Genomic DNA, 25,769 nt, shown 5'->3' with positions numbered 1-25,769 from the left:
GACAATTCAAAAAATAGTGCTGAGACACCTAGATGTCCAATGGAGTTGAACCTTATACCAGACACAAAAATTAACTCAAAATTTACTAAAATCTAAGACCTAAAACCATAAACTTCTTAGGAGAAGATATATGAGTAAATCTTGACCTTGGGTTAGGCAAAGTCTTCCTACATAAGACATCAAAAGCATAAGGAACAAAAAAAGATAAACTGAACTTCATCAAAATTAAAAAAATTTATACTTCCATGGACAGAATAAAGACAAGCAAAGACAACCCACACAATGTGAGAAAACATATGCAAATCATATTGTCTGATAAAGCACTTGTATCTAGAACATACATAGAACACTTAAAGAATATATAAAGAATGTATATAAAGAATACTTACCAATTAAAAAATGGGAAAAGGATCTGAATAGACATTTCTCCAAAAACATGCAAATGGCTAATAAGCACATAAAAAGATACTCAACATGATTAGTCATCAGGAAAATGAAATCAAACTCCCAAAGATACAACACTTTGTAACTACTACGATGGCAATAATCAAAAACACACTAACAAGGATATGGAACAACTGAAACTCTCATACACACTGCCAGGGCGTATTGTAAAAACTACTTTGTAAAGCAGTCTGGCAGTTCTTCAAAGGTTAAACATACAGCTACCATATGACCCAGCAGTTTTACTCCTAGATATATACTTGAGAGGTGAATATATATATATATCCACACAAAAACTTATACACCGATGTTCATAACTGCATTATACATAATAGTCAAAAATGGAAACAACTCAAAATGAGTGGATAAAATATGGCCTCTCCATACAATGGAATATTACTTTAGCCATAAAAAAGAATGAGATTCTGATACATGGATGAACCGTGAAAACACTGTGCTAAGTCAAAGAAGCTAATTACAAAAGACCACTATTGTATGATCATGAAAGGTCTGGAATGGGGAAATCTATAGAGACAGAAAGTAGACTAATAGCTGCTTAGGGCTGGAGAAGAGGGATGGGGTTGAGGCACCTCTCTGCTAAAGGGTATGGGATTTTCTTTTAAGTTAATGACACCATGTTTAAAAAAAAGAAAAAAAAAACCCTACAGTCATCACAACCACAAATTAACATCTACTGAGCAAGTACCCACTGAGAAAGTTTTTTAGTAAGATTACCCAAAGAAGGGAAGTTTACCCAAAGAAGAGGATAAAATGTCTTGAAAAGAGACTGAGAGGAGAAAGCAGGAAAAGATCTCTCTGACCTCAGCCATAGCAATTTCTTACTTGACACATCCCCAAAGGCAAGGGAATTAAAAGCAAAAATGAACTACTGGGACCTTATGAAGATAAAAAGCTTCTGCACAGCAAAGGAAACAACCAAAAAAACTAAAAGGCAACCAACGGAATGGGAAAAGATATTTGCAAATGACATATCGGACAAAGGGCTAGTATCCAAAATCTATAAAGACCTCACCACACTCCACACCCGAAAAACAAATAATCCAGTGAAGAAATGGGCAGAAAACACGAATAGACACTTCTCTAAAGAAGACATCCAGATGGCCAACAGGCACATGAAAAGATGCTCAATGTCGCTCCTCATCAGGGAAATACAAATTAAAACCACACTCAGATATCACCTCACGCCAGTCAGAGTGGCCAAAATGAACAAATCCGGAGACTATAGATGCTGGAGAGGATGTGGAGAAACGGGAACCCTCTTGCACTGTTGGTGGGAATGCAAATTGGTGCAGCCTCTCTGGAAAACAGTGTGGAGGTTCCTCAGAAAATTAAAAATAGACCTACCCTATGACCCAGCAATAGCACTGCTAGGAATTTACCCAAGGGATACAGGAGTACTGATGCATAGGGGCACTTGTACCCCAATCTTTACAGCAGCACTCTCAACAATAGCCAAATTATGGAAAGAGCCTAAATGTCCATCAACTGATGAATGGATAAAGAAATTGTGGTTTCTATACACAATGGAGTACTACGTGGCAATGAGAAAGAATGAAATATGGCCCTTTGTAGCAACATGGATGGAACTGGAGAGTGTTATGCTAAGTGAAATAAGCCATACAGAGAAAGACAGATACCACATAGTTTCACTCTTACGTGGATCCTGAGAAACTTAACAGAAACCCATGGGGGAGGGGAAGGAAAAAAAAAAAAAAAGAGGTTAGAGTGGAAGAGAGCCAAAGCATAAGAGACTCTTAAAAACTGAGAACAAACTGAGGGTTGATGGGGGGTGGGAGGGAGAGGAGGGTGTATGATGGGTATTGAGGAGGGCACCTTTTGGGATGAGCACTGGGGGTTTTATGGAAACCAATTTGACAATAAATTTCATATATTGAAAAAAAAAAAAAAGAAAAGAGACTGAGAATCCTGTCTCAGGTAGAACTGTAGAGAACACTGTTTTGAAGTATTTTTCTCTACTAAACAGTAAAAGTAGTCTGCCTAAAAATTTAAAATTCCTATGAGAATTCTTAATCTTCTGTGAAGAAACAAGCTTCAAAAGCATATTACCTTTACCTGAATACTATAAGCAAATATGATTTGATGTATGCTTGGGGGGCAGAGGTGGGGAAATACTAAATAAGCTTTTTCCCCCCTAATTTTTATATATAGGTCCTAACCCTAAAAGATACTTTAAGGAAAACATTACAAATAAATTCTGAGGCCCAGCAAATTTTTCTTTTTCTTTTACTGCGGGCAGAGTATGGAGAAGGGCAAAGAAAGGTGAAGGGAATATAATACAAGTAGGAGATGTAAATCTGATTACTTCCTCTTCCCTCCAAAATCTTTCAGTCTTTGTTTTTGTTTTCCTTTAAAAATTTTATATAACATTAAAAACTTCCAAGCTAAGTTTTCTGTACAATCTACCTAGATTAAATCACCCCAATAAAAACAAGTTTCCATTTTGATTTTCACCCCCTGTAACACTGCTTTATTCATTAAATAATCCACATATTTATATAGCACTATAAATATACTATTAAGTAATGAGAAATGCTGTTTAAAATAGTTTTGATGTTCACAATCATTGATAAAATATACATTCCCTTCATTTATTAGTTTCCAGCTAATCACATCATTTGTGTGAGTTCTTTAAACCTGTTATTTTCATCATTGTGTTAATAAGCTATATCCCTACTATATAATTATAAAAACAAATAATGACAAAGATTAATGGAACAAATAGTTCTTTGAAATTATCTAAAATGTTGATGTATCTTTGTGAAATGATCAATAAAGAAATAAGAATATTTTAAAACTCAAAACCGCCTAAAATTAAGAATGCATACATATCATTTCAATAAATGGCAACAGCAGCAAAACAAGCTATGTGCTTGACTACAAGAGAAAACCTGTTTCTTTAAGCAGTTGATAAAATCATCACCCTGATGAAAAAGTGTACTCACCTGGTTTTGGCACTGAGTTGGTCACTGACTGGGGGACTTTCTGATTAATTAACTCCACGCAGTGTCCAGGAAAGAGACCCACCTAAGGAAGAAAAGCAGCAGAGAGAGGATTCTAAACCAGAGAGCAGACCAGTGTGTGAACAGTGCCAATTCAATTCCAGTAATATACTCCACAGTCCCTCCCAAAGGATTCTATTATTCCAAGACTCTAAATCACAGATGATACCAATTACACAAACAAATAATAAAACAATCTGTTGCTATGTGTGTACAGGGTTGTGTTTTATTCGTCCAAATATCTAAGTCTGCTTTTTTAGTTTTAGCTTTTAATTTACCAAACTTTTTTTTTACACCATTCAAATATGCAGTCTGAAACCAAGCTAAGCATGCAGTACCTATAACTTTTACCTCTTAATAACTTACTTTGCTGAAATTTCAACCTAGTTGTGTTGGTATCTCCACAGCCAACTTTTATATTTGTCTCCTCTATAATTAAAAAAAAATCAACACTAAACCACATTCAAAATTTTTTGTGAATTTTCTGCTCATTTCTCCCACAGGTTTCATGAAAAATGACAGGACTAAAATAAATTGGTGAAACAACACTCATTTCACATCCTGCTGTTGTGAAAGAGCTAGTAGTGTGTGAATACGTGGGAAAGCAAAAGAGAAGAAAACAACCAAACTCAGCAGTAGTGACAGACTCTGGCTTTGACAAACACACCACTTTGACCTAATCGCAGAACTGCTCATGGTGTTAGATACAGAATCCTAAGAAGTTATATTAGGAAAATACTGAGATCACCCACAGACCACCCAGATCACACAGAGATACTGGGTAGCCAATAGAATAAATACAGAGATAAATAGCTTGGAAACAAAAGTAAAAAGAAGATCTTTGCCAATATTTATAGATGTTTCCTTAGATAGGAATATAATCAGGCTACCATGCAACAGATGTTAAAGCTGAACATGAAAACTACATCACTTTTACATCCCTCTGTTGACAGACTCGGGAAGAATGGAATGGTCTTCCAAGAGTTATGACTCATCATGAAGTTCTGAGCTGTATAATTTCCATCTGTGTGGGATTATTTTCACATATGCATTTGCTGCATTCTTATTTCGATTTCTGGATCAATATTCCATGGTAGTTCTTAAGAGTATGAAGATGTAACCAGTTATCATGAGTTGAAAAGGGGTTTTTAACAAGTTATCAGTTTTGTTTAAAAGCTCTCTGATTTGAGGATTCTTAACAACACTAGCTCCTAAGTGTTGTTATGAGAACTAAATGGATCAGCATAAGCAAAATGCATATAGTTAGCACCCATTAAATGTCAGTATCCAATATGTTGGTTACCAGAAGACCTTGAAGGCTCCAGCTCCTCTATTAAATGGATGACACATAATACTTACCACCTTCTGCACATACAGACTTAAGTTTGTTTCCTGCCTATGAAATATCATTCTTTCCATAAAATTAGAATTCATTTCAACTTATAAACATTTTCTGCAATTTTCTAGAGAGAAAAGACCAGGATCTAAATAAACTTGGCCCACCTACTTACTAGGCTCTGTGATCTGGAGCAAATTAGTTAACATCTGTTTTAGTTTCTTAATTTGTGAAAATGGGGATAACAGGAGTGCCTGGGTGACTCAGTCTGTTGAGTGTCCAACTTCAGCTTGGGTCATAATCTCAGGGTCGTGAGATCGAGCCCCGCAGCAGGTTCCACACTAAGTGTGCAGACTGCTTAAGATTCTCTCTCTCTCTCTCTCTCTCTCTCTCTCTCTCTCTGTCCCACCCTCTCCCCTGCTCACACATGCTCTCTCTGCAACATAAAAAAAAAATTTAATAAAAAACAGGATAATATTAGCTACCACAATAATTGGTAAGAAAGCACCTAGCCGAGTTTCTAAACATAAATATCTTTCAGCAAATAAAAACTAGTTTTTTGTCACTTCCTAATAAAAACTGAACAAAGTTTAATGAACTTCTTTGGGGAACTATATAATATATATCAGTTACATTCGTACCTTTTAAATTTGTCTCCATGCATTAGCTTTAAATATATGAGTGAGCATGCTACCGTGTGCTATGTAAAGGTCCATGGTATGTTCCTTTACTGCCTATCTCCAATACCTGCTCACTTGTCTCCCTTTAAAATATATTACCATCAGCTAAATTATATATTCAGTGCCCACACTCCTTGCATGCAGGTGTAGCCACAGCACGTGTAAATACAGCTCTATTACCACTATTCTGTTTCCTTCCTCCTGTTTTGAATCCAGGTATCAAGATTGGATCTGTAGTGGCCATCATTTGACCTTAAAAGAAAAGCCAAGAGAATCTTAGAGATTTCTGCTTAGCATCAGTTAGCTGCTAACTCAACAGCCATCAGTCACTTTTTCTGTTCACTTTTCTGTTTCTTGAAACCAAAAGCATTCCTAGTTAATAAGTCTTTTAATTAGAAGAGTTGACTCTATAAATTTGTGAAAGGCAAATAGATTCTATTTTCCTATTATAAAATTTCCATCATAAAAAATGAAGTTGTGTTCTATTGAAAATATACACAATAACGTAACCTTAAGAAAGAATGTAAGTAAAACTAAAAATATACTTAATGAACATTTACTTTTCTGATTCATACTGAAACTAATATTTTACCAAATATCAACAATTCTGGCAAACTCAAAATGTCAAATGTTAAAAGCGACTGGAACTCTGATAATATGATTTATGTATGAACTATGTCATCCTGTGTCATAGATTATTCTTTCTGCAGCAGTGACAATTTCTAAAGCTCTAATTTATAGGACTGAGATGGGTGAGGAAAATTGGGTATATTGGGAGGGGCCAAGATGAGTTTCAACTCCGGGAGTAAGAAGGAAGAGAGAGAAAAGACCAATCTATCTAGAGATAGTCCCCCCACCTTATCCACAGTTTTGCTTTGTTTCAGTTACCCACAGTAAACCATGGTCTGGAAGCAGATGATTCTCCTTCTCACGACGTCACAATGCCTATGTAATTCACGTCACTTCATCTCATCACATAGGCATTTATCATCTCACATCATCACAAGGAGAAGGAGTACAGTACAATAAGATATTTGGAGAGCGAGACAGACCACATTCGCATAACTTTTAGTATACTTTTAGAACTGTTTTATTTTATTATTTTTGTCAATCTCTTACTGTGCCTAACTTACAAATTAAACTGCCATAGATACATATATATGTATAGGAAAAACCTAGTATTTACAGGGTTCAGTACTATCCATAGTTTCAGGCATTCTCTGGGGGAAAAGGGAGGACTACTGTATATCCCAAAGTGTGCTGATAAAGTTAAACAACTGGCTCTCCAAGAGGAAGGGTCTTGATTTATAGTGTTTGCCAGAGTCCATGGCTGGTGTCAAGACCCGGCGTGTGTGTTTCACAGTTGTACCACCAAATTCCTAAAAATTTCATGACTTGCTCTGGCTCACCACTAATCTATACCTACACACTGGGTCCTGTGCCTGTCGTAACCCTAATAGCTCCTGGGAATAGGTTTCAGGCAGCTTGACCAATACATGGCTTCCTCTCCAACTGCAAGTGAATAAGGAAAGACCTAAATGCAACAGACTGCAATCTGAATCTTCTGACCTTCTTCTACATTGAGGATGGGCTCACACAGTAAAGGAAATAGGTTTGGTGACAAAAATCAATGTACTGAAAAAAATATTCTGGTACAACTTAGAGGGAATGTTGGATAAGAAACTACTGTCTTAAAATAAGGCTGGAGCTTTGGTAACAGTGGGAATAGAATGAAATCACTGCTTACCAATGGAGCCTAATCCTAACTATAGTCTCTCTGAGGCAACTAATCAAAATCTAACAGGAATTTCAACACAACAATGTGCTTATCACTGATTTTTTAAAAAAAAATCCTATTCTAATGGTTGATTTATGTAATTAATGGCTAGTGAAAGTTTAGGACTTAGCATAACAAAATATTTTTTTGTATTAAGCATAGTGAATGAAGTCATGCTCTTACTTCCAGAGATACACCACAGATTTTTCATCAATGTAACTATGTGGCCTCAGAGAGTTTCTAATTTTTCATTTTCAGACTACAACTTCCTATCTTCCCAGGTCTCTAGTGTTCATATATTCCATGACAAGAGAAGTTCAAATTCAGAGATACTGCACCCCCTTCCTCCCTATATTTCCCCATTAGGGTACCATCTCCCCTTCCAATCATTTGTTTTTACTACTCAGTATGAATCTGTGATTGATCATTTGAACTTTAAAATATATCAGTATTTGGGGCGCCTGGGTAGCTCAGTCAGTTGAGCGTCTGACTTCGGCTCAGGTCATGGTCTCACAGCTCTGTGAGTTCGAGCCCCACATTGGGCTCTATGGTGATGGCTCGGAGCCTGGAGCCTGCTTCGGATTCTGTGCCTCCCTCTCTCTCTGACCCTTCCCCGCTCACACTCTGTCTCTCTCTCTCTCTCTCAAAAATAAATAAAATCATTTAAAAAGTTTATTTAAAAATTTAATAAATAAAAAGTATACCTTTATTTCTTTTATATGTGAAAAATACTGACTTCTTTGAAATTGTTTGTAAGTATTGTTTGTATATATCATTTCAGAAATCACATGGAAGGATTTTAGAAAGTATTTATTATAATGAGGGGGGGTAAGTTTGAGGAGTTTAAGAACTACTGCTCTAAACCATTTTGTTAATAATTTCCATGAAATTGAACGTTTAATTATCATTTGGTAGGACATATTCTGATGCTATAAATTATCAAAAGGCTATGAAGAAACAAATTTATGGTATCAATGGCAGTTGCACTAATAAGAAAAATAAAAATAGGAACAATACAGAAGATAATTTAAGAAAATTTACATATTTTTATGATCCAAGGGGGAAAAATGCAAAATTGGAACTCACCAAGCTTGTGAACTGGTCCTGGCTATACCATTATGTACTGTCTTGGTGAATCAGAATCAGCACAATTTATCTAAATTTTTTGTCTCTAGATTTCTGTAATTTTTAAATGACAAGGTTAGGATGAGACGACCCACTATCATTTTTTCTACAAGGAGACAAGTAGAAGCCACTACCAGTTCGTTAAATTACTTTTGTGATCTATTCGTTGCCCAGAATACCTAGGATTTGATCTAAGCTCGGACATGAAACAGCAGAATAACAATGGGCAAGTTGTTTAAACCCACATGCTTTAGTTCTGTCATCAGCAAGAGATGATAATAGTACCTTCTTCACAGAGTTATAAGAACTAGAGATTAATGGAAAGCACTTAGTACAGCACATTTAAGAAGTACTTTATTTGTAGTATAATATATTCCCTCTTTACTTGAAATTATTTAACATTACCAATGAAAATTTATAGTATATGATTTCCTGAAACTTAACTAGAGAGGAAATGTTGTGCCTCATTTAATAGTGAGTAATGAAAAGGCGTAGCTTTGGATGCCATATATAAATAATATGATCTTTTTGTAAAGGAACAGGTAAACTTTGCCCCTCTGTTAAACTAGTATGGGGGACAATGTTCCCAAATATCTTACTTTAGAATAAAGAATACTTTTTTGAAATAAGTTACCTAGAACCATATTAAACTCCTGAGCTAAAAGACCTTTTTATTGTCCATGAACTGCTTCTCTGATATTTGTACACAAAAACACTAACATGACATTTGGGGTAACTATGAAAAATAAAACAGCTGATCCTTTACCATGTTGTAGAGAGCTAAGAGAACGCAAGCTGTATAAAATTCTGTCTATCTCTAAGTGGTATTCTATCCATTAGGTTAACTATGTCCCAAATGTGTTTTAAGGAAGATTTCCTGGGGGATAAAGAGAGTATTTGCTAAACTGTGTTTAATTTCTTCTTTTATCTGTGCATAGGATAAACAACGGGAGGCCACTTGGTGATTCTCACATTTTGTGCTGAATAACTATCTGAAGAACTTGGTAAAATTCAGATTCCTGTCCCCATTCCCCAAGATTCTGATTGGTAATACCTCACTTTAACATGTTTCTCAAGTCATTCTGATGCTAGCTACTCCCAGATAAAACTCTGAGAAACTGCCTAAACAAATACTTCTCAAAGATATTGACATTTTGTATTTGTGTTACGCCTTTTACCTAAGAAAAAAGGCTCCCCAGATACCTCACCTCTTATTTCCAAGAAAACTCCACAGCCAGGCACAAAAGCTGATGCCATTTAGTTTTTAAAATTAGGGAAAAAAAATAGTTGTGTTGGGTTTGTTTTTTGTTTTTTTTTTTTGCTTTTGTTTAAGTACATTCTATGATGAAACACTTCAGAAAACAAAGGTAAAAGATGATACACTTTAGGAAACAAAGTAAAAACAGATTTCAGAATTTCTATAGTTAATATAATTTCACACTTCCTACTCTGAGAAGTTTAAGAAAAGAAACAGAGTCACGGTATAATTTAAACACATGGGTGAACTAATCCTTCTGTTCCCACAGCTAAATTATGGTCTAAAACAATACATGGACCAGAACTTGGAAAAATGCTCAACTTTATCAACCACTGGCTGAGTAGCAGCTTACCTACTACGTACAGCACACAGTGAGCACTGTTTCTGGGCAACACCTGAACCAGAATCACATAGATAAAAATATGGTCTTACACCTCATCCCACCATCACTGAAACAGAATTTTTGGGCTTCGGTCCTGGGACTTTATATTTTAACAAGTTCCCCCGGTGATTTTCAAGTACACTAAGGTTTGAAAATCAGTGGTGAAGGAAAAGTAGAAGCAATTACTGGTAACAGAAGAATGAAGAGAGCAACATAACGCCCTTAAGTATATTAATAAATCCTATAACTTGGACTTTATTTGCAAATTATGACAACAATTTAATACCACTACGCACCTATTAAAATGGCCAAAATCCAAAAAATGAGAACCATCAAATGTTAGTGAGAATGCTGAGAACAGCATCACATGCTGGTAGGAATGCAGAACGGGACAACCACTTTGAAAGACAGTTGGTGGCTTCTTACAGAGCTAAACACAGGCTTACCATATGATCCAGCAACTGCACTCCTTCATATTTACCCAAAGGAGCTGAGGTCTTATATCCACATAAAAACCTGCACGTGGATGTTTATAGCAGCTTTATTAATAACTGCCAAAAACTGGAAACGGCCAAGATGTCCTGTAATAATTGAATGGAAAAATAAACTCTGGCACATCCATAACAATGAATATTAGTGACAGAAAAGGAATTCTCGAACCACGGAAACACACAGAAGAACTTTAAAGGCACACTGCTAAGTGAGAGAAGCCAGTCTGACTACATACTGTATGACTCCAACTGTATGATATTTTGAAAAAGCCAAAACTGTGGAGACAGTAAATGATTAGTAGTTCTCAGGGGTTATGAGCAGAGAAGGATAAAAAGGTAGAGCACAAGGGTTAGGGCAGTGAAACTACTCTGTATGAAGCTGTAATGTTCATACATGTAATTAGGCATTCACTAAAACGCACAGAACTATACATCACAAAGAGTGAACCTTAGTGTAAACAATGGGCTATGGTTAATAATAATGTACGAAATTTGGTTCATTAATTATAACAAAAAGGCAAGCCCCCAAACTATTTTAATCATTGTGGGGAAGGATGTGAAACTGACATTCTGTATTATATATATCCAAATATTCTGTATCCATGTGATTCTGGCCCAGGATCTAATGATCCTCAGACAACTCTTTTAGAAACAGTACTTATTCTATCCTATCTGTAATCTTTGCAAATCAGCTGCTGGTCAGTAAAGATCAGCATTTTGCCAATGCTATACAATGAATTTGTAAAGCAAGATGTTAATAATAGGAGAAGCTGTGTACGTGTCTGTGTGGGGGCGGTGGAAGGGATTATATGAAACTCTATACTACCTGCTCAATTATTCTGTAAATCTGTACTAAAAATGAGGTCTAATTATTCTCTTAATAATAAAGTCACAACCCAGCAATGCACAGCATCAGTTCACAGCAATACACAGGAAAGGCTACCATACTGATGCCTGTACCTTGTCATGCCTTGAGAGCTGGCCAGAAAGGAGACAACAAACACACGTGACTGTAACAAAAGAAAAGCAGAATCCATGTAACAAGGCATGAACACTTCAAGTTGAGCAGACATGAAGTGGAGATGCACAGGGCCTGCATACTGACAGCACACTTCCAGAAAGCTTTCCAGCAGTGCTCAGAGCATGATACTACAGAGTTGGCATCCATCCTGGGAAGCAGTGGCCCACATCCTTGTTCCCCTTTACTCTCTCTTCTGGGAACAGTCATCTCTAAATGGCCTTGATCCCCAGGAAAACTACTAGAACCTACCTCAAGGTCAAGCCCAGCCCCTACACATTATTAGTGCAGGCTTCCTGCCTTGGTGGCTCCTCCCCGCATGGTCCACTGACAAAGCCCAGCTTACAATGTCCATCTGTATGTCCAGGATCAGTCAAGTTAGCTAACTGAGGTGCTGGCCGTTTCAGTCTGATCTGTCTGCCCTGCTGGACATCCCGCCCTCAGAAGAAACACACAAGACTCTGCATTCCAAAGTCACATTGTCCAGGAAAACTTCCTAGAACTCCCAGGGAATCTTGCTGGGCTCTGAACCTACCATGCATCTAAGAGACCCTGAGGGGAGCACTGAGGTCATACCAGACATACTCCCTGGGGCATAAGGCCCCAGGGTGCCTGACTTAAACTAAGTTTAAGGGTGCCCCTTAAACTAACGAGGGCAGCTCTATTGTTGCCTTTTCTCACACTCAGATCTAAGACTCTAATTAACAATTCCATGGAGTTAAAATATATACATGTAGAGCGCCTGGGTGGCTCAGTGGTTAAGCGTCCGACTCTTGAGTTTCGGCTCAGGTCATGATCTTACAGTTCATGAGTTCAAGCCCTGCATTGGGCTCTGCGCTGAAAGTGCAGGAGCCTGCTTGGGATTTCTCTCTCCCTCTCTTTCTGCCCCTCCCCAGCTTGCTCTCTTTCTCGCTCAAAATAAATTAAAAAATAAACAAACATAAAATATATATATGGGAAAACCAATGGGCCAAGCCATTATTCCGGTTCTTTCAAACTTAAAAATCAGCGATCTCATCTATAATTATCATATTCATGGAATAAATTCTAATTATCTTCCTCTCTCAATGAAATATTTGAGTAAGGAAGGGCATATGTTTGCCATTTAAAAATACCTAACAAGGGTAGAGAACATCACAAATAGCTTGAAGAGGAGTTTTTTCCTAGATACAATATATTAATCACCACATAAAAACAACACATGGTAACAGAAATGTTTCCACCAGTAAAACCTATAGGCTTTACAGTCCTTAGTTGGTTCATCTTTACAGCATTTTTTGCTCGCTGGGAAGGAAAGATGTTCTTTTTCATAGGGCTGAAAACTGAGGTGGATGAAGTTAATAATGAGACTTAAATGCAGAAATCCTACTTAGTGCTCCTCAGGCAATGGGATGGGGCAGATGTGAATTTGAGACCCTACTCCATCGCTTACAATTAGGTATCTTGGCTGTTTATTAAGCCTCTCATATTGTTTCCCCTCCATAAAAGGAGTTAATAGCTTTGTGAAGATTAAAGAAAATATTGTGTATAAAGTGCCCAGCAATACTTTGCACCTAACAGATGCTCAATACATGCCTCCCCATTCAACTTCCCCCTGCAATAAGCCATGAGGCATTCTTACAAATGGACGAGTGTTTAGGAACAGCAAAGAGTGGATTGTGTGGATTATTTCCTTACAGTACTGGGCTCATTTTATAAATGAAGTTTTGACAGTGACATTTAAAAACCAGTCTTAGTTTTCTAGGTGACCCCCCACAATGCCCACAATCAACTCCCCTTTTCAAATGCATATCCTAACATGATCTAAACAGAAATGACTCCCCTTCCAAGACTAATTAGCTAAGATGAAAAAATTTTCAGTACTATATAAAAAAACTTTCACTACCATTTACAAATAAACCCTTTAAGTTTAAAAATCTGTTTTTATTTTAAATAATTTGTTTGGCAATAAGCTAATTTTAACAATTGTTAACTTATATACTAATTTTTAAACGAATAATCTGTTTAGGCTAGAAATTAATTTATGTGACTCTAAATAAAAGAGTTAGGAAGAGGGTGCCTGGGTGGCTCAGTCAGTTGTCCGACTCATGATTTCAGTTCAGGTCATGATCTCACAGTTCATAAGTTAGAGCCCAATGTCGGGCTCTGTGCTGACAGTGCGGAGCCTGCTTGGGATTTTCTCTTTCCCTCTCTCTCTACCCCTTCCCCTACTCATGCTCTCTCTCTCCCTCTCTCTCAAAAATAAATAAACATTTTTTAAAGTTAGGAATCTATACCTAGCACAAAGTCAGATCTCAATAAATATGTCACATGAAAGAAGGAGAAACCTGCTACCATTTTTACAATAATAGAATTAAAATATTGAGAAGGACTAGAAGGATTATAAGTGGAACTTTCTAATTAAGAATAAACTAAAGTACAAAGAAAGCAAATGACTTGTCTAAGATTATAAGAAAGGTAGCCATACCAAGAAAACAATATAACTGCCATTTAAAATCCAAATTTATTTTTTTATCATCTTTTAGAGCCTAAAGTTTATATATAGCTCATTTCCATGAACATGAAAAATTGACCCCTCAATAGAAAAAAGGATACCCCAGTCTTTTATTTAGTTTTATATTTAATCAAAAGCAACAATTACGCATAGCAATTAAGATAAATGACCCCAATTATTTTGTGATACAATATGGATATGATTTTTGTAGTCTTAATCATCAAATTAAATTGCCATGGATACTTTTATAATAAAGGAATCAATAAAATTAAATTTGTAAAAAAACCAATTAAAACTTAAAAATCAATATTTTTTGAGTGAAAAGTATGCATCGGGTCTGTTCTATGTACTTTACAAATTTTATCCTCACACCTTTAATCTTTACTATAATCTTATGAAACAAAAAATAGTCCTACTATCCCCATTTTACACAGTTCACGAGCTGGAGTCCTGAATCAGGCTCTGCCCTAACAGCCTGCTTGGTATTCTCTCTTTCTCCCTCTCTCTCTGCTCCTCCCCTGCTTGGGCTCTCTCTCTCTCTTAAAATAAGAATAAATAAACCAAAAAAAAAAAATGTGTGAGGGGTGCCTGGGTGGCTTAGTAGGTTAAGTGTCCGACTTTGGCTCAGGTCATGATCTCACGAGGGTTCGAGCCCCTGTGCTGACAACTCAGAGCCTGGAGACTGCTTCAGATTCTGTTTCTCCCTCGCTCTCTGCCCCTCCCCCACTTGTGCTCTGTCTCTCTATGTCTCTCAAAAATAAATAAAGGTTAAAAAAATTTTTTTAAATACATGTGAATCCTGATTCCAAATCAATATTAAAAGCAAGGCAGAGTCAGGGGGTGCCTGGGTGACTCAGTTGGTTAAGCCAGACATCTGACTTCAGCTCAAGTCATGATCTCACGGTTTATGAGTTCGAGCCTCACGTCGGGCTCTGTGCTGACAGCTCACAGCCTGGAGCCTGCTTTGGATTCTGTGTCTCCCTCTCTGTCTGCCCCTCCCCTGCTCACACACTCTCTCTCTCTCAAAAACAAATAAACATTAAAAAAGTTTTTTTTAAAATCAAGGCAGAATCACAGGCCTGATAATCAAAAAGTGGTACTCAGACCTGTGATTCTGTTCCTACTATGTTCCTACTGTTTCCATTTAAAGAAGAAGGAGATAAAACAACCACAAGAGTAACTAGAAAAGGAAATCCAAGTCTAATATCATCTATATTTTTCTACCTCCGCTGACAAGGTCCACTGCCAGTACATGCTACAAAGAGAAATAAATATTACTAAAGAATAAAGAAAAACTGTTTTGTTTTGTTTTGTCTTGTTTTTTACTCCTTCACACCTTATTTGTTGCCTACCTGAAATCCATGCTTGCCTCTCCACCATGTGCTTAACACTTTCGGGGGCATGTCAATAACAGAAACAATGTCTCCCACCTACAAGAAAAAATTCTAAGTGAAATATTTTTAGTCAAATTTTAAACCCATTATTATGTCTAGAATTTAAATGTGAACCGTTAGAAAAAGTTAAGTTCCACTCTCATTCTGTGGCTAATTATTTCTGGAAAAATGTAATACTTACTTCTGTAAAGAATTTAATAATCTTAATGATCGGTAAAGAAGAGGTCTAAAAAAGGTAGGTGGTTAACCTACGTGTAATAACTTCAGAAAGTCAGACTTACAGCATAGGATTTTTGAATGTCAGGTTTCACACCATCACCACCACTTCCGTTAAAATAGTCACTACTGTTACTAAAAGTAAAAGTGATCAGATCACCTACAAGGGATAGTTTAAAATACTTAGAACCACCATAACTTTTATTCATAGACATTTAGTGAGCATTGACCATGTGTCATGTACTGTGCTGAGTACATATCTTATTAAATCATATATCAAAGGCCTAAGATATCTACAATTACTTGGTTATTCTTAGTAAGTATAAAATTTGACAAACTAGTGAGTTTATACAAACTTTTACAAAATTATAAATATAAAATCATCATAATAGTTCTTAATAATATATTTAATGGAAATCACATTCTTCAATCAAAATAAGTGGTGATCTCTGTGACAAAACATAGTTAAGTGCTTCACAGCAATATTACTGTGGTATACATATTGCTTTTAAGAATTTTTCTTTGTAGGGGTGCCTGGGCGGCTCAGTCAGTGAAGCATCCAACTTCAGCTCAGGTCATGATCTCACAGTCCATGAATTTGAGCCCCATGTCGGGCTCTGTGCTGACAGCTCAGAGCCTGGAGCCTGTTTCAGATTCTGTGTCTCCCTCTCTCTCTGACCCTCTCCCACTCATACTCTGTCTCTCTCTGTCTCAAAAATAAATTAAAAAAAAAAATTAAAAAATTTTTTTAAATAAAAAAGAATTTTTCTTTGTATATTTACAACTAATTTCCACATCATGAAAGAATCAACTTCACAAAGCTGTATTTGCTCACAGGCATGGCATCTTTTAAGACATACATTCCTCTGTGTATGGAACCTAAAAATCTATACTGTGTTTCTTAAACTGAATAACTGTAAGCAGTTTTTTGTCTCTCATCATCCAGTATTAGAGGAAGAAACTTAATTCCCCTCCTTTTGCATCTGATTGCAAGCAATGTTCATTTCACTTTTCATCTGTTCTTTACCTCAATCTTTGAACAAACAATGAGAAGAAGGTATCACTGGGTATCATATTTAGGTACTAAAAACACAAAACAAAAAGATTGAGACCTGGCTTTCAAGAAGGTCATGGAGACAAACAGGAAAACAATTATGACTGAGTGTAATAAATGAAAGGTCAGATATAAGCCATGAGAACAGTTCAGAATAACATTCAATCCAGGCTCTTTGGGGATATGTATTTGCATGGAGTAGGAAGAAGATCAAGGATGACTTCCTAGAAGAAATGGGAGACATTTAAGCTGAATTTTCAAGGATGAGTACAGTCGTTAAATAAAAACAGATGGCATCCTAGGCTGAAAGACAATAGAGTATGGGGAAAGGGCCTGAGCTGACAGAGTCTTTAGTCATTTACCTCTAAGGTCAATTCATCAGGGGCCCGAGCAGTGTACCTCTTGATAACGTGGGCAGCACCAACAGCAGGAGTGTTAATGGATGATTCCTCATGAACTAGAAGATGATTTCCCTTATTATCAATCTACGACAAAGAAAATGAACTATGAGATAAAGACAGGGGACTTGTAAAAGTTTCTCTATCTATAAACGTGTTCAATTTGATTTAGAGAAACCATAACCCAAAGAATCTTAAAAAAAAAAACAACAACACCTAATATTTACTGAGTACTTATTATATGCCAGTCATTGTGCTGTGCATATAACATATGATTCAGTGTAATCCTCATAAATCTAAAAGGTACTCAGCATGATTATCAACACTTAAAGATGAAGATGCTTGGGGCGCCTAGGTGGCTCAGTCCCTTAAGCAACCGACTTCGGCTCAGGTCACGATCTCACAGTTCATGGGTTTGAGCCACCCATCAGGCTCTGCGCTGACAGCTTAGAGTCTGAAGCCTGCTTCAGATTCTGTGTCTCCCTCTTTTTGTGCCCCTACCCTGCTTGTGCTCTCTCTTTCTCTCTCTCAAAAATAAACAAACATTTAAAAAAAAACCTAAAGATGAAGATGCTAAAGCTAAAAGAGCTTATGTAATTTATGAGAAATTAAATACAGTAAAACCTTTGTTTGTGTGCATAATTCATTCTGGAAACATGCTTGTAATCCAAAGCGAATTACTTGTATATCAAAGTAATCACTTGTGTATCAAAGCAAATTCCAAAGACCACTGGCTCAGTTGTAATCACATGACGTTCGGCGTCACGTACTACTCATATTGCAAGACATTGCTCCTTTAGCAAGTTAAAATACATTAGAAATGTTTGGTTGTCTTGTGAAACACTCTCAGAACAAGTTACTTGTAATCTGAGGTTTCACTGTAATTTTCCAAGATCACACAGCCAATAATGGAAAAACCAGTATCTCAATGCAAGTTGGCCTGGTGCTAAATTCCATATTCTTTCTACTTCCCATTCTGACTTGCCAATTTCCACTGGAAGGAGAGAATAAATCTGCAAATTAAGGAGAAATACTTAACATATTTTCTGGATACTGTGTAACACTCAATACTTAAACTGGACTCTTTAAAAGGTTAATTGTCTGTCATTCATAAATAATTGAAAAATATTTTCAATTACTAAGTCAATTAAATATATACATCTTGCTAAATGTACACTTAATACATTAAACACCAAAATAAGAGGTGTCACTGCAATTCCCAAGATATATTAAAATTAGTTTCTTGGATTCTCAAAGATTTGAGATAAAAAAAAATACTCAGCGTAAGACATATCTATCCTTCCAAAAGATGAGCATTAATTCTATTTCTTTGATTCCTGAAACTCAATAGCTATAGAAATTAAATTAACATTAAATTTCTTCAGTAGACACTTCAAAAATAAATTCTGATAAGAAGTGAATTAGAAAATACCTCCATCCAAGTAAGGGCAGGTCCACAATTGATCTTGTTGCCAGCAATAGCTGAAAGGCGGGAGAGGTAAGCCATAAGCATCTGAGTGATGGACTAAAGAGAAAGAGAAGATTCAGTGGTAACTCCAAGTCAAGATACTGCACTCCCTGTCCAGGTAACTGGTATAAATTAGTTGTTTCTGGGGAAAAAATTCTGTAGATTTTTAGGCATTTTAATAGTTACAGAGGATTCTTCACAGAGGCTTAAGAGTTCCGTGAAGTGAAACCATCAGCACTTACATAGAAATCCCCTGTCTTGTGAAGAACTTGAACTGCTAGCTCCTCATCATCAGGGGGTCATACTATTATATAGCTTCTTTTTTTTTTTTTTAATTTTTTTTTCAACGTTTATTTATTTTTGGGACAGAGAGAGACAGAGCATGAACGGGGGAGGGGCAGAGAGAGAGGGAGACACAGAATCGGAAACAGGCTCCAGGCTCTGAGCCATCAGCCCAGAGCCCGACGCGGGGCTCGAACTCCCGGACCGAGAGATCGTGACCTGGCTGAAGTCGGACGCTTAACCGACTGCACCACCCAGGCGCCCCATATAGCTTCTAATTTTATTGCTGTCTCTATCTCATACTGAAAATGTAAAACAATAATCACAGCAGAGACATACTTGGCTTTTCTGCCAGCTTCGCCCTGGCTACTCTGAAACTCTCCAAGACCTGCTGTAAGCTTCCAGGCATGCAGCTATGGCAGGACAGCCATGTTCATATGTGATCCCACACCACGGGTCCGTGGATTGGTCCAGAAATGGGACCAAACATTAGCTGGCCTAACAAGAATTACTGCAGGAATTAGGAATTAAGTGGAAAATTTTTAATTCATTCTAGCAGCTGTCTTAAAAAAAGAGATTAAAAACCTGGGGCCTTTTAGTAGTGGCCATGTTCTGAGACAGCTTGATAAAGAGAAATGGAACAAAGAGACAGAGATAGGAAACAGAGACAGACTTCTAGATTTTCGGTGATACAAAAGAAGCTATGGTTTTAGAATATTCCTGAGACCCTGTTCCTGTGTCAGTTCTTGCATGACTGATGATGCCTCTACTTTGTCCTACCTACTTAGTTGCCTTGGAATTAATTACAGATTTGAAATGGCTTCCCATCAGGACTTGAAAGATATCTGCACTGTTTTCAAGTTGCTGTTGAGTCTACTATCAATACAATTCTTGTTTTTTTTTTTTTTTAAGCATGTTTTTTTTGCTCTCTGGAAGCTTTTGGTGTTCTCTGTTTTGGCTATTGAAATTTCACTACACTGTTTATAGATGCATGTCTTTTCAGTCATTATATTTAGTACTTACTGGGCCCATGTGATCTGAAACATGGCTTTCTTTAGCTTTAGGGCATTTTCTTATATTAACTTTTAGTTACTTCCATCTCCTGTATCCTGCTAGAACTCCTAGGAGAGGGAAGTAGGAACTTCAGGATCTTTTCTCCATGATTCTCACTGTACTCACGCAACTTTTTATCTTTCATTCCCTTCTGGGGCTGTATTATTATAAAGTTTGCTCTCCCAGCTCACTAATGCTCTCTTCATCTGTGTCCATTCTGTACACAGTCCAGCTCTTCAGGTTTGCTATAACTAAAATTAATTTAAATAAGTACATGTTCATTTCTAAGATCTCTGATTTTTTATTTTTCTAAAAATACGTTCTCATTCCATGACTGTGATTGCCTCCTGTCTCTCTGAGGATAGTAACCATGCTTCTGAAAGCCCTCTGTTTGCTCTTCTCAATTATTTTATTTATTTGGTTTTTATAATTAAGATTTCTAGTTGATCTGTCTTCTTCAATCCTCCTGTACCTGTTTGTATGCTGTATTTGCTCACCCCCATAAATCTTATCCTATCTACTTTCAAAGATTCCTCACATCGTGATCTCATGGTTGTGAGACCGAGCCCTGTGTCAGGCTCTGTGCTAGGCATGGAGCCTGCTTAGGATTCTCTCTCTCCCTCTCCCTCCCTCTCAAAAAAATAAAAAAGAAGATTACTCATAATTTTGATGGTTTTTATATTCTGATGTTATAAAAAATCTTTTCCCATTTAATTTTTTTAAAATCTTTTATATTTTTACTAGAAATTTGGCAGGAGTAAAGATAAGGGCACAGATATGGCATGCCATCATAAGCTATGCCTTTCTTTAATTATTAGTGAGGTCAACATTTTTCCATGTTTTTGCCTCCATATTTTATATTCTCTTTGAAGAATGGTCTCATATATGTAGCCCATATTATGAATCTTTTTAATAAAATTACACACCAAACCTACTTTAATTCTAAACATTCTACATAGCACTACAACTTTTTCAGTTATGAAATAATTAAATAATCCCAAGAATCATCCTGAGTGTTCAATATAAGCTTTTATTTAGTATATAGGCAACACTTTCTGCTAATTTATATACAGCGATTAAGGCTGCAAAGAACTAAATGCTTACCTCTGGACTATCCTTCAGAGCATCAGAACGGGGAAGCTCTGAGAGTTGGGAGAATCGTCGGTCATAAATACATAAATGAAGATGTTTATCAAGTACCCGAAAATCTTCATAACTTCTTTTAACAATCCAACTTTTACCCTATGGGTAAGAAAAAAAAGACACTTATAATCTGCCTCTTAGAAAATGCTTATTATGAATCAGGCCTTATTCTATAATGGCATTATGAGATTTTATATTTTCTAGTGAAAAACTTCTATCAACTTGTTAGTAAATAGGTAAATACTCAAACTCCAAAACAATCTAATGAGTTACACTACATCAAAAGGTCAATAATGAAAATAAGATAAAACTCTCCACTCTCTCTACTGCTCATCAAAGTCCACTGGCTCTCTGGGAGCAGTAACTGCTACATGGTAAGACAGCATGTGGCCTTAAACCCACAAAAAGAACCATAAAATAATTTGGGGTGGGAGAATATAATCAAAAATTAAATAAAAATAAAACCAAGTTATTGATAGGTATTACCAACATTTTCTATGACTAAGACTGGAAAATCAAAACCACTAAAGTCCTCATCAATACACATTCAATATGCAAATATTATCTAGAACTCATTATCCTTCCCAACATCTCAGGCTTTCTTCCTTGCCTTGCCCAATCTCACAAGCTCATCAAAAATGAAAATCCGGGGTGCCTGGTTGGCTCAGTAGGTTGAACATCCAACTCTTTATTTCGACTCAAGTCATGATCCCAGGGGTGTGAAATCGAGCTCCACATCGGGCTCCGTGCTGAGCATGGAACCTGCTCTCTCTGACATCCTCTTTCTCTCAATCTTTCCCTCTGCCTCTCTCCCCCACTTGCTCTCACTCTCTAAAATAATTTTTTAAAAAAACAATGAAAATCTACTCCCAGAGCATATTTATTATTACATTCTACCTCCTAATTTTCTCTTGACTCTATCACTTCCCCTAGCCCAAGCTTTAGTAGGGATGAATATCATTTCTTACCGAGAATACTGCTAATTGTCCTCACCTTTGGTCTCCCCTGCTCCCCTTCCCACCACTACAAAATACAAAGCTTATCAGGTGACACTATCAAAAATCCATCGAGAGCTCCCATGAGTCAGCACTGCTGCAGAGCATTTAGTCTTGCAATTTTATCTAATTTTATACAGAGGCTCTCATCTCATAAAATTCTAGAAGGACTGCAAGAAAGGCCTGAGAGCAACCATCTCAGAACTGAAGAAACACTTTTAGTGGAAGTCTTCTCCATGTGCCCCAGCCAAATGGGGCAGAGGCAGAATGCACCACTTCATAAGGCAGAGATGTGAATTCTACACAGAGATATATTAAAACTAACATGATCAGGAGCGCCTAGGTGGCTCAGTCGGTTGAACATCCAACTTTGGCTCAGGTCATGATCTCACAGCTCATGAGTTCGAGCCCCGCATCAGGCTCTGTGCTGACAGCTCAGAGCCTGGAGCCTGCTTCGGATTCTGTGCCTCCCTCTCTCTCTGCCCCAACCCACTCGCATTCTGTCTCTTTCTCTCTCAAAAATAAATGCTAAAAAATTTTTTTTAAATAAAACTACCATGATCAACTTGCATAATCCTACTCTGGACTGAAATTCTCTATCACGTAGATGGAGAACAATACCAACTCCTTGTCTGAGAGGGTTTTCAGAATGAATTAAGACAATAACACATGGCAGAGCCTTTTAAAGAAAAGTGTCCTGGTCACTATTCTAAGAAATGCTAGTTCCATGAGTCTGAAATGGGATCCAGTTAATTCTGATGATCAGCCTGAACTGGGAACCACTGATCCATAGGATAAAGTCCAAACATATTTGCATATATCATGGCTTTCATCATCTAGGTTCTGTCTGAATTTATACTCTGATCTCAGTCATTACTCCTCCATGCCCTTTCTCTGCCTCCAGTTATGCTCAATTACTTACATTTATTCAGTTTATGAGACATTTGTTCCCTTTCTTGCCTCCATGATCTTTAACTGCTGCTTCTTTGGCTATGGAAAGTCACTCTTTTACTCTTTGCTGAAGTAAGCTCCTTTGTTTCCTCAGTTCTAACACTGCCTTCTAACCCAAATATTTCCTAAATAACCATAGGGAGTTAAATACTTGATCCTTTGGGATGGCAAAAATAAAAACTAAAAACAAACAAAGGCAGAAATAAAAGGAAAAACTTAGCATACAGTTGCAATTATTTTCTCTTTCATACACACATTTTTTTAAAACTATGCAACACTTCAAATACCAGAAAAGTAAACAAAATAATTTATCACATACTCATGTCTCTATCACAGAGATTAAACAGATGTTGACTTTTTTGTTTCAAAGCTCTGGATGTTATTTTAAAGAACCAATTATTATAGATACAAAGCACCATTCTTTGTATCCCTTCTAAAAGTAAAGACAGGAGTTGATGTGTATTGTTATCACGCATAAATGCATTTTATACCTTTACCATATATGCATGTATACAGTACATTGTCCAAAACAAGTAACAAGATTTTACTTCCTTCTCTATGAACCTAATCACAAATTAAGTAATTTGCTTAAAGCCTCACATATGTGAGAGAACAGAAATTAAAACGCAGTCAAAAAAAATAAATTTTCATCTGAACAAGGTTTTACGTCCATCATCCATAGTATTTTAAATTTATCCATTCTATCTTCTGATTTGGATTAGGTCTAAAGTGTGTGTGTGTGTGTGCGTGTGCGTGTGCGTGTGTGTGTGTTTTAAATGTATATGGGGAGGGCACCTGGGTAGCTCAGTCGGTTATGCGACCGAATTTGGCTCAGGTCATGATCTAGTGGTTTGAGTTTGAGCCCCACATAGGGCTCTCCACTGTCAGCACAGATCCCTCTATGGAGGCACTGTCTCCCTTTCTCTGCCCCTCTCTCACTTGTGTTCACTTGCATGCACGTGCTTTCTCTCTCGCTCTCTCAAAAATAAACATTAAAAAAATATATATGGAGGTGCCTGGGTGGCTCAGTCGGTTGAGGGTCCAACTTCGGCTCAGATCATGATCTCACGGTTCGTGAGTTCCAGCCCCACATCGGGCTTGCTGCTGTCAGAATAGAGACTGCTTCTGATCTTCTGTCCCCCTCTTCCTCTGTCCCTCCCTGCTCATGCTCACTCTTTCTCGCTCCCTCCCAAAAATAAATAAAAACATCTAAAAAATAAAATAAAATAAAAATGTATATGAATACTTTAGGTACAGCACAACAAGGTCTAATTTGCCCAAGTGACCACACCTTATTTACATTACCTGCATAGATCCTAAAAATATATACCTGAAATAAAGAAATAGCTAAAAACTTGATTATAGGATCAGAATGTCCTAATTGTGAATCCTGGCTGTTTAAGAACTAAATGATGTAAATTAATGTAAAATGATTAGTAGAGTAACAGTTAACAGAAATGGCTCAGTACATGCTGGCTATTACTATTCTTTACTGATTTAGAGAACTTGTTCTCAGTCAAACATTTAAAATTAGAGAACAGAGTTTCCAAACAAAACCCCATGGTATTTAGCAGAACAAATGACTGGTCACCAAAAGCTCAGCAACTCAAAGGAAAAAGAACATTTTTACTGATTACTTTCAAGTACATCAGGTTTTCAACTAGAGAAGTTAATCCATCTTTAGAGGTCAAAGGTTGTTTTCCATACTGGCTGAATTTCCAGCTTTAATATTGGAAAGTAAATCTTAAATTTAATATCGTTATTTGAAGATAGCCCATAGATCAGGTGACATTTTGTTTTTGTTTTGTTTTCCTGATTTCTTTTAGAAAAAAATGTAACATCAGGATTTTAAGTCACTAGTACAAAGGCCAAGCAATCAATCAGGATCAACTTTAAACATGCGTATAGTCATCCCACTGTCTGGGAAGGAGAGAAATAAGCTGACAACTTGGTACATTCACATCTATTACTCCTTTCGAGCCAACAGACTATGGGAAGTGGTCAATATAAAGAAAATGTAGTCCTGCATTTGTTGTTACCTGGTGCTTTTAGAATAGAAATTGGCTCTGCTTTTAATCCCATTTTCATTAAGCATTTCTCACTAAATGAAGACTATTCTGACATAATTGTAAGGTATTAGGGACTGAGTATCTGCATCTCCCCAAAATTCATACGTGGAAACCAAAGCCTCTAATATGATGGCATTAGGAAATGGAGCCTTTGGGAAATAATTAGATGAGATGAGGTCATGAGGGTGGAACCCTCATGAATGAGATTAGTGCCCTTACAGGAGCCCTAAGAGAGCTTGCTTCTCCTTCTCTATGCTCTGCTACATGAAGTTATAAGAAGCTAGCTGTTTGCAATCTGAGAAACGGCTCTCACCAGAACTTTGCCATTCTGACCTCCTGATCTCAGACTTCCAGCTTCCAGAACTGTTGGAAATAAATTTGTATTGTTTATAAGGTACCCAGTTTATGGTACTTTGTGAAAGCACCCCAAACTAAGACATAAGGTAACATTTGGCCCTTGGCATATCACTTTCCCCTTGGCATACAAAACAGATTTCTAGATCAACATGACTGTGAAACACAGAAGGAAGAGAGAAGAAAGAAAACAATGAGGAAACCAGTAATCAGTAATGCAGGATTTAAATTTAAACTACTATGGGCTACCTTAGGTGGTAGACCTTAGGTAACTTTTAAACCTCAGTTTACTCATCTATAAAATGGGGAAGTTAACAGTACCTGGAAGTTGAAAGATTAAATGAAA

The 25,769-nt window shown here is 36.9% G+C and overlaps 1 protein-coding gene across 12 annotated transcripts in view; it reads right to left on the bottom strand.

The window, feature by feature from the left end:
* Window positions 1–25,769, bottom strand: part of ARHGAP32 (Rho GTPase activating protein 32) — a 298,406-nt gene that overhangs the window by 72,439 nt on the left and 200,198 nt on the right. For all 12 annotated transcript variants that reach the window (XM_053203873.1, XM_053203879.1, XM_053203876.1 and 9 more), the window contains 5 exons: window positions 21,016–21,153; window positions 18,541–18,633; window positions 17,073–17,195; window positions 15,399–15,476; window positions 3,429–3,510 (listed from right to left, as the gene is read on the bottom strand). In XM_053203873.1, coding sequence (XP_053059848.1) covers window positions 3,429–3,510; window positions 15,399–15,476; window positions 17,073–17,195; window positions 18,541–18,633; window positions 21,016–21,153 — 514 coding nt within the window. The remainder of the gene's footprint in view (window positions 1–3,428; window positions 3,511–15,398; window positions 15,477–17,072; window positions 17,196–18,540; window positions 18,634–21,015; window positions 21,154–25,769) is intronic.

The sequence above is a fragment of the Acinonyx jubatus genome, chromosome D1 (genome assembly GCF_027475565.1).
Source record: "Acinonyx jubatus isolate Ajub_Pintada_27869175 chromosome D1, VMU_Ajub_asm_v1.0, whole genome shotgun sequence".
Lineage (NCBI taxonomy): Eukaryota > Metazoa > Chordata > Mammalia > Carnivora > Felidae > Acinonyx > Acinonyx jubatus.
The sequence above is the reverse complement of the archived record's forward strand: the minus strand, read 5'-3'. Positions and strand labels throughout refer to the sequence as shown.